Source organism: Acipenser ruthenus, chromosome 4 (genome assembly GCF_902713425.1).
Source record: "Acipenser ruthenus chromosome 4, fAciRut3.2 maternal haplotype, whole genome shotgun sequence".
In the NCBI taxonomy this organism is placed as follows: Eukaryota; Metazoa; Chordata; class Actinopteri; order Acipenseriformes; family Acipenseridae; genus Acipenser; species Acipenser ruthenus.
Window position 1 is genome coordinate 30,464,235 of NC_081192.1, and position 9,940 is coordinate 30,474,174.

At 38.5% G+C, this 9,940-nt stretch overlaps 1 protein-coding gene across 1 annotated transcript in view; it reads left to right on the forward strand.

Moving 5' to 3' along the window:
* Positions 1-7,681, forward strand: part of LOC117399211 (SNF-related serine/threonine-protein kinase-like) — a 54,556-nt gene extending 46,875 nt beyond the window's left edge. The window contains exon 6 of the mRNA XM_033998258.3: positions 904-7,681. Coding sequence (XP_033854149.1) covers positions 904-2,254 — 1,351 coding nt within the window. The 3' untranslated portion in view covers positions 2,255-7,681. The remainder of the gene's footprint in view (positions 1-903) is intronic.
* Positions 7,682-9,940: the final 2,259 nt, after the last annotated feature.

The window sequence follows — 9,940 nt, forward strand, 5'->3', positions numbered from 1 at the left end:
TCATCTCAGGTTTTGATAGTAAGTGCTGTGCAGTATTATAGTATTTCACCTTGTACAGATCTGTTTAACCCTTCCCTGCTCAAATCTTAACAGATGCAGACTCTTCTATTTATAAAATGAAATCTAGCCCCATTCAGCAGTACTGATATATGCAAGCCACTAAGCTATAGAGTGTGACTGAATTGATTTGTGCAGCACAAAACAGACAAAAGAGACAGCTATTGTACCAGAAAATGGTCCGTTATAATGGAAGATGAAGATGAATTCAGTCAGCAGTGCCATTATGATTGTCTGTTTTGTACAGAGCTGATGGAATGGGACTCGTCTGTTGACTTTGTAACAGACACCCATTCTGAAATGATTTAGAATAGCATTATGGCTTCAATTTAAACAAGCAAAAAAAACTATTTTTCTATTGGTGAACTGACAGAAAATATTTTCACAGCTGCTTTTACGTTTGACTATTAGTCTGGGCTGGGACAGCATGCATGGGCAGCACAGACAGTGCTATGCAAAGATGAATTGTGCTGCTGATGATCATACAACTGATACATATTCAAGGTTTTTAATTATCTGATGACTTGGTAAAGCTGTGATACAAACTTAGACAGTTGATCATTTATTTTGCTTGCATGTGTTCTGGTTTTGAACCTGGCACCGCACATGATTGTCTCTTTCCCTCTGGAATGATCTGTTTCTTGACTGGTTACAGCACTTTTCTGTTTTTTAAAGCTGCTTCCAATTGGGCCTACCTGCAGTAACTAACTATAAACTAATCCAAGATGTAATTACTCTGTACAAAGCAGCAACATTTTACTATTGTAGCTGCTGTTCCATTAAAAAAAAAAAATGGATTGGGTTAATTTAAATTTGTCTTTTTTTTTTTTTAATTCTCGCACCTAGGCAATCTTGGCCAACAAAGATTGATATGCACCAAGATCTTGAGGACAGCCTAGCAGCTTCTTCTATCTCTCACTCAAGCATCCCACAGTCACCAGCCCGCAGCACTGAGAATCTGCTCAATGGGCACCGTACCAAAACACTGCTGGAACTGGGGAGACGGGAAGAGGTGGCACAGTCCTTGCCGTTGTCCTTGGTCTCCGCAGGCAATTCCTCAGTACTCTCCTCCTTAACCACCACCACTTCCCTGAAACCTGCTGCTGCTGCCGCCGCAGCCACCAGCAAAAGCCGCACATGTCTCTTTCGGGTGGAGGAGGATGAGGAAGAGGAGGAGGAAGAGCAGCATCTGGCCCAGCTTCCCACCCAGGTGGTCCTACGGCGCAAGCCCTCCATCACCAACCGGCTGACATCCCGCAAAAGTGCGCCAGTCCTCAACCAGATATTTGAGGAGGAGGGCGAGTCTGATGATGACTTCGATATGGACGAAAGCCTGCCGCCCAAGCTGAGCCGTCTCAAGATGAACGTTGCCTCGCCGGGCACTGTCCACAAGCGCTACCACCGCCGGAAAAGCCAGGGCCGTGGCTCGAGCTGCAGCAGCTCCGAGACCAGCGATGATGATTCGGAGAGCCACCGCCGCCGACTGGATAAGGAAACTGGCTTTGCCTATTCCTGGAACCGGCGGGATAGCAGTGAGGGCCCGCCTGGCAACCCAGGAGGGAATGGAGGTGGTGGAGGAGGAAGTGGACAGAGCAAACCTCCTGGGGAGGGCAACCCAGGGCCAGATAGGGGTAGCCCACCTGCAGGTGGGGGCAGCAAAGGTGGGGAGGGCAGCCCTTCTGGCAGTTCCAGCGGCGGCAGTACAAACAACACTTCGGGCTCCACCCGCAGCTGCTCGCATTCCTCCCCTTCGCACAAGACCGCTGGTGAGCTGGTGGAGAGCCTGAAGCTCATGAGTCTCTGTCTGAGCTCCCAGTTTCATGTTGGTGGCAGTAGTGGTCTTGGGGCCAGCAAGTACATCATAGACCCTCAGAACAACCTGACCTTCCCCAGTATCAAGGTGCAGGAGAAGTCCACCTGGAAGATGTGCATTGGCTCCAATGGGAGCCTGGACAAGACTCTGTCTCCCACTACCACAGCCCTTTGTGTCGGCCTGGGTGGCCCTAAATCTTATCACGACCAAACGATTGCAACCCTCAATGAGCTGGAACTGGCTAAGGAGAACAACATGAACTTGAATAACAACATCCTGCAGCTACCTCTCTGTGAAAAGACCATCTCTGTGAACATTCAGCGGAACCCTAAGGACGGGCTGCTTTGTACCTCAAGTCAAACCAGCTGCTGTCAAGTGATATGACAACCATCTCTGTAGCATACTCTTACTTGACAGTACCACTTCTTAGTTCAGAACTATGAGTAACCTCTCTGTAAACATCCCTTTTTATTTTTGTCAAGCTTTTATACAGGCTTCAAGAGTTATTTATTGTGTATATTTTGCTGAGTAGATCGACAATGCATGAAGAGGTGCATGCTGCTAGTGTTTGTTTTCTCGCTTTCAAGTAACGACCCCCCTACCCCTCCCCCCCTTTTTTTAAGCTTTTTGTTTAGTTTGTAGGGTTCCCAACCAAAGGGGTGGAATTAAACCTGGGCTCGAAAGTTTTGTAGTTGAAATACAAAATAAAAAAATAAAACTGCACTTGATAGCTTTGAGCAAGTTTAGAAAATGCTAATTGGGAACTGATCAGACCCTGGTTTTGCCACCCATGCTTTGTGGAATATATGTGGTAAGAGCTGTTAGGATGGAGAACCAAAGCAATAAAGCAAGACTTTGACAAGCCCTTGAGAGGGCTTCTGATATTCCAAGGCTTTTACAAGTCAAACATGCAAAGAAAGTCAGTACTGTAATCTTAATATTGATTTGCTCTCCACACTGATGAGTCTTAAATTGCCATTTTGGGCAATTGACCAATAGATTTAAAGAAAAAAAAAACGGCCTTCGTGATAAGAGCTGAAATATTGCATTTTACCATGACAGACGAGAATAATCGTGCTGTTACTTGAAATTGCACACAGACAATCTTTGTTTTAAACATGATCTAAATTAAAGTTTGATTTTTAGTTGCTGATGAAATAAGGATATACCAATTTTATTTCTCTTAGCAGTAATAATTACCGAATTCCCCTATAACCTGACTCGCTCATACTTCACAGATTCAGGAAGTGCATTTTTAACCATATCAATTGGTTAAAAATGCCTTTTTTTTCTCTACATTCGATATTTATTATATAACAAGAACCGTATGTGTGGTGAAATAATATTATAAAAACATTTAAAGAAACTGTGGCTATGTTTTGACCCATAATGTAAATCGTTACACAGTAAGGTATCCCATACAGTGATCAGATCTGTGCACCAAAAAACAGTACTGTCATTTTTTTTTTTTTAATGATTGCCATATTGTAGAAACACTTCTACTATTGTTGTGCAGATGTGCTAAACAATCCCCTTATATATTTATGATCATGTCTTTATCTTTCTTCAATTCTATTTTAATTTAATTGTAATTCTGTGGGGAAACCAGTTGCAGTATTAGAGAATTGTCTCAGATGCACTGTTTTGAATGAGAGGACAGTAGCAGGAGTCAGTGTTACAGATTTAGGTGAAGGTGAGAAATATAGCAATGGTCAGTTGCATTTAAAAATGCATACTCGTGGCTATTTATTGTAGATGTATCCCTGTTCCTATTGTATACAACACCACTGACCTTGGTGTCTGCTGGGAGAGAGCAGAGGTTACCAACAGCCGCTACCAATCACTGAATTCTCCTGTTCGGATATCTAAAGTTTTAGTTTCCTTCCACATCAGCCCAAGCCACTGCTGTAAAACTATATATAGCTCAGTACAGTCTCGCAGTCCTCTTTGACAAAGGTATTGAGTTGATAAGCTGCAATGAACAGACTTGGTACAAAGACCACTGATGGCAGAACCATTCTTCCGATAAAATGCTTGCATTTCAGTGCCTACATCGGATTCTACAGTACAGGAAGGGTTGATAAGCTATGAGTAGGAGGGTGTTCCCACTTGTTCTGTTTTCCATTTGCACACTCTCCAGCTGTGACAAAATAAATAAATAATCTGTATTATCACTAGTGGTGTGTCGTTGCATCAGATGTGTCTTGTGGCAGTTTGTGTAGGAAAACGATTGAACTGTCTGCCTGTGTATACTGTGCCAGAATGTTTCTTTGAAAGTGTGCCAATGAACATGGGTTCAGGGAGCCTTCAGCTACTGTTACCTGCTTATCCTAGCTGGAGTACCTCCAGGGAAAGCTGAGGAAATGTTTAAGTTTCAAGAAACCCAAGACAAATTGGGAAGGAGACAGCAAACACATTTTTAAATGATATTCTCAGAATGAGACTCAATGTAGTAAATGGTGACTCAAGATCCCTTTTAGTACTACACACGCTGATTTATAACCATTACTCGGTGTGTGTGCTGTTTTTTGGGGTTTTCATTTTTTTTAAACTAATTTTAGCCTTTTTCCAGCAGTCGTAAAGTATCAGTATCTAATATATATTGCACCTCAATTATTTTTTTAACACAATATTTGTTAGACTAGTTTTAAAATAAGAGTGTTAATATGTAGATTCCAGCCTTTTTTTAATTACAAAGTTAATTAACTTGTTTTCACAGGTCTGCTGAATAATGGTTTTAGCATGGAGTTTTGTTTTTTGTTTGTTTGTTTAAGAGCCAAAAAGTAGCATGTTTCTCTAGGCAACAATATGGCTATAGTGGTGCTATCATTTTGATTTAATTTCAGGTCTTGGTTTAGTGCACAAGTGCAAGCTTAGAGTTAACTTGAATAGCTTGGTGTGGAAGGGGAAGGAAGACCTTTCAGTGATGGCACATGGCACCTGTTTGGCAGTGTTCAATAGCCGTATAAAAGATAATTACAATAATGCCTTCATTAAATGGGCTGCTCACAATTCTTGTGAGCGTTACTTAATTTAAATGCTTAAAGAATAAAAATAGAGATTGTTATATTAAAAGGGCATTGGCAATAATCTATATGTTGCAGCTATCTGTAAAAATATATTTTTTTGGTTTTATATTTAACATGTACAGCCTTTGAATGGCACCTTTTGAAAAAAGAAAAAAAAAATCCTGTGTTTTTGTTTTTTTAAACAAAGGTCTGTAAATACAGATGTATATATGGTGCATTACATTTAGAACTATAGTGTTGGCCATATGGTGCATAGTTGTAATATAGCCTTATTAGTTAAATGAGTGTACAAAACAATGTTGGTCTGTGGCTATTGTCTTACCCAGTTGTGAATGACTGCATGTGTTTTATGTTGTACATTATCTTTATAGGTACAAGAAAGGGAGAGAATAACCACTATTGTGTGTGTATATATGTGGGTGATTTTATATATATATATATATATATATATATAAAATGACCAAACAATGTACTGGCTTAAAAATGTAATGTATTATTCTGTACCTAAAATCTGTCTTCAGAGTTACATATAGCTACGGTCTAAATTAAATGTTGTGAAAAAATGTTCTTTAAACTGTGCTTATTGTGTCCATATTATGTTGCCATCAGAGTGACTGCTGCAATATTTACAGCTATGCTGCTGTTGTGGATTACTCAGAAGTCAAGGCCATGTCGGAGGGTTGTGGGTTCAATCCCCAGTGGGGGACACTGCTGCTGTACCATTGAGCAAAGGTACTTTACCTAGATTGCTCCAGTAAAAACCCAACTGTATAAATGGGTAATTGTATGAAAAAAATAATGTGATATCTTGTAGCAATTGTAAGTCGCCCTGGATAAGGGCGTCTGCTAAGAAATAAATAATAATAATAATAATAATAATAATAATTCCATATTAACTGGTATTCTGCTGAGAGACCACTGAACTTACCACAGGTGACAAATTTATTTTCAAAAGTATTGAGAAAATGTGTATGACATCGAAATGGACTGGATGAAATAATTCTTTATCTTGTGATCATGAAAAAAACATTCCATTATAACAGTTTTTTCTTTTTTTTTTTTTTTATGGCCAACAGTAAAAAAGAAATCACACATGTTGTATAAATAGGGGATGCTCCGTAAACATTCATACTGTATTTATTCCACAAATGAGGATGGCCAAGTAACCAACAGTAGTGTTAATAGTTAATAGTTTATTTATTTATTTATTTATTTATTTATTTATTTATTAATTTCTTAGCAGATGCCCTTATCCAGGGCGACTTACAGTCGTAAACAAAAATACATTTCTAATGAGGTGTTATTTTAAAAGTTTGTGTGATGACTCGCTGATCACAAAATCTTGATCAGCATACATTTTTGACAGCTGTTTTCACATACCCTGATTTAGCACTACACTGTATTTCCTGTGATAAAGGAAGACCTCAAACACCTGAAGGAAGCAAAAAATAAAATAAAACAGAAACTATCTATGTTTCTTTATTTTGGCTATAATTTGCTAAAATAGAATTAAATATTCTTCAATTAAAACATGTATGTTTACTTTGTAGTATATCGAGAGGAACAGTAGTTTCTCGCGCAAAGTTACAGCGCGAATTAGCTATGGATAGACAATATTTGGAAAAAGTAAAACCCTAATAAATAAATACATTAATATAAATATTGAAATAAATGAGTACATAAATTAATACATAGACATTTATGTATTTATCTTTATTTATTTTTCACTATCATATAAACAATGACATTTACTATATGAAATGAAAATAAATATTCAACAGTTCTTGTTCAATTGTATATTAGTGAATATTTTTGTACATAAAGGTCGTCATGCTTTCATATATTTTTACTTTCAAATTGAAAAATATATTGTAACGACCCAGACAATTGCTTTGTTGCAGGACTTGTCTGTTCAGCTTGTCTTGTCTGTCTATGTTACATGTATTGTAAGGGATATGGGATGGGTCACGCCGTTAGTTAATGGGGAGGATGTGTGTTGTTTATGGGGTTGCAGAGCATTTGAGAATTCAACACCGTCTCCTTTTCTTTGACATACATTAGTTGCTTAAACGATTTCCACTATCTTTATTTAGAAACATGTACTTTTTAGTACTGATCTGTGCATTCTACTTTGTCCCCAACATGTGAATAATTGTTTGTTACAAAATACAGTACTAATATGAATTGTATACAGTATTTCTATGTATATAAACGTGTAACATCTTTCGTTAAACAGACTCACAATTAAAACAATGTATATGACATATTTGGTATAAGAGTAACATAACTTTGTACAGGGATAAAAAAAAAAAAAACTTTTGTTCTACAAAGCGTCAGTAACTAGAATCTATATTTCCTGTAAAATCAGATTCAGCAAGTGACAGCTAAACGGTTAAGATACGGGTAAGCCAAGGAGACTTCTGTTCAGTTTTCAAGTTGCCTAAAATTACAGGTAGATGGATGCTGTTTGCAATTATTGTACTTTTAATAAGTTATAAATTGTTTCCGTGATTTCATATTAGTTCATAAAATGTAGCATAATGCATTCTGTTAACGGTAAAGGGAATCACCAACCTGCTTAATTGTGTTAAACTGTATTACAGTATACTGCAGTTTTGATAGACCAAGGCTGACTGAGAAATATGTCTGGGTTTGGTCTGTGGAAAAAATGGCAGCCCTATCCTGAGTACTACTTCCTAAACATGAACATGTTACAATATACTAGATTAACGGATCAAGCTTATTATGATAGTTTACAAAATTAGATGAAAACATTCAATACAATCAGGATAATACAAAATCATTATTTACAAAATCTTGTTCATCTCGTTACTTGTTATAAAAACTGTAACTTTACTGCTATACTACTTGCATACTACTTTGTGATGTGAAAGCTACAGCACCTGCACTGCAACCTGCATTAGAAGCATGTCTTGGGTTCGATTCCCACACGGTTTATATTGCAAACTTTAAAAAAATTAAATTTATTTTATTTATGTGTAACACACATTTTTAATGTGAAAAAATGTAGTTGATATGAATGACACTTTCATTGAACATACATACTTTTGCACACACGTGTGTCTCTCTGTAGTATTTCTATGTTCGTATGTTGTACATATTGTACATGTTCATATATACATACACACACACACACACACAGTGCCTATAGAAAGTCTACACCCCCTTTCAAAATGTTCACCTTTGTTGGCTTATAGCCTGGAATTAAAATGCATTAAAATTGTTTTTTTTTTTTTCATTTATCTACACATCCTACCCCACAACTTCCAAGTGAAAAAAATATTCTAGAAATTTGTAGAAAATTTATTAAAAATAAAAACTGAAATTGCTTGGTTGGATAAGTGTCCACCACCTTGTAACAGCAATCCTAAATTAACTGAGGTGTAACCAATTGCCTTCAAAATCACACACCAAGTTAAGTGGCCTCCACCTCTGTTAAATTATAGTGATTCACATGATTTCAGGATAAATTCAGCAGTTCCTGTTGGTTCCCTCTGCTTGGTAGTGCATTTCAAAGCAAAGACTCAACCATGAGCACCAAGGCGCTTTCAAAAGAACTCTGGGGCAAAGTTATTGAAAGGCACAGATCAGGGGATGGGTATAAAAAATATCAAAGGCTTTGAATATCCCTTGGAGCAAGGTCAAGACTATTATTAAGAAGTGGAAGGTGTATGGCACCACCAAGACCCTACCTAGATCAGGCCGTCCTTCCAAACTTGATGACCGAGCAAGGAGGAGACTGATCAGAGAGGCCACCAAGAGGCCAATGGCAACTTTGCAAGAGCTACAGGCTTTTATGGCCAAGACTGGTCAAAGTGTGCATGTGACAACAATATCTCAAGCACTCCACAAATCTGGCCTGTATGGTAGGGTGGCAAGAAGGAAGCCATTACTCAAGAAAGCCCACCTTGAATCCCTTTTTGAAGTATGCAAAAAAACACTTGGGAGATTCTGTAGCCATGTGGCAAAACGTTTTGTGGTCTGATGAAACTAAAATGGAACTTTTTGGCCTAAATGCAAAGCGTTATGTTTGGCGCAAACCCAACACAGCTCATCACCCAAAGAACACCATTCCTACTGTGAAGCATGGTGGTGGCAGCATCATGTTATGGGGATGTTTCTCATCGGCAGGGCCTGGGGCACTTGTCAGGATAGAAGGGAAAATGAATGGAGCAAAGTACAGAGAAGTCCTTGAGGAAAACCTGCTGCCCTCTGCAAGAAAGCTGAAACTGGGACAGAAGTTCACCTTTCAGAATGACAACGACCCAAAGTACACAGCCAAAGCTACACTGGAGTGGCTAAGAAGCAAAAAGGTAAATGTCCTTGAGTGGCCCAGTCAAAGCCCTGACCTAAATCCAATCAAAAATGTGTGGCATGACTTGAAGATTGCTGTCCATCAACTCTCCCCAAGGAACGTGACAGAACTTGAACAGTTTTGTAAAGAAGAATGGTCAAATATTGCCAAATCTAGGTGTGCAACAGACTCACAGCTGTAATTGCTGCCAAAGGTGTTTCCACCAAGTATTAACTCAGGGGGGTGGAACCTTATCCAATTATAATCTTTTCAATTTTGTATTTTGAATTTATAATTTTTTTCAATAAAAACTTTTTTCCCCTTAACAGTGTGGAGTATGGTGTGTAGATAAGTGGAAAAAATCCTCATTTAAATGCATTAAACTCTGAAGAACTGACGCAACAAAATGTGAAAGAATTTCAGGTGGGTGTAGACTTTCTATAGGCACTGTATGTATGTATGTATGTGTGTATATATATATTGTGAGATAGCAGGTTGAGTGAGACCGCAGGGAGGGGGTTAAAACCTCCCTGAAGAGTAAAATGGGAAAAAAATGCACCTTTTTGTGTAATTGTTTTATTATTAATGATCATCCGCACCTGGGCGTTATTGGGAATTAGACCCAGGTGCGGGCAGTTTAAAAGGAGAGCAGGCAGTCTGCTCGAGTCTGCTGAGGAGAAGGAGGCAGACGAGGTGCTCTGCTTCCGTGCAGTCAGAGTGTAAGTG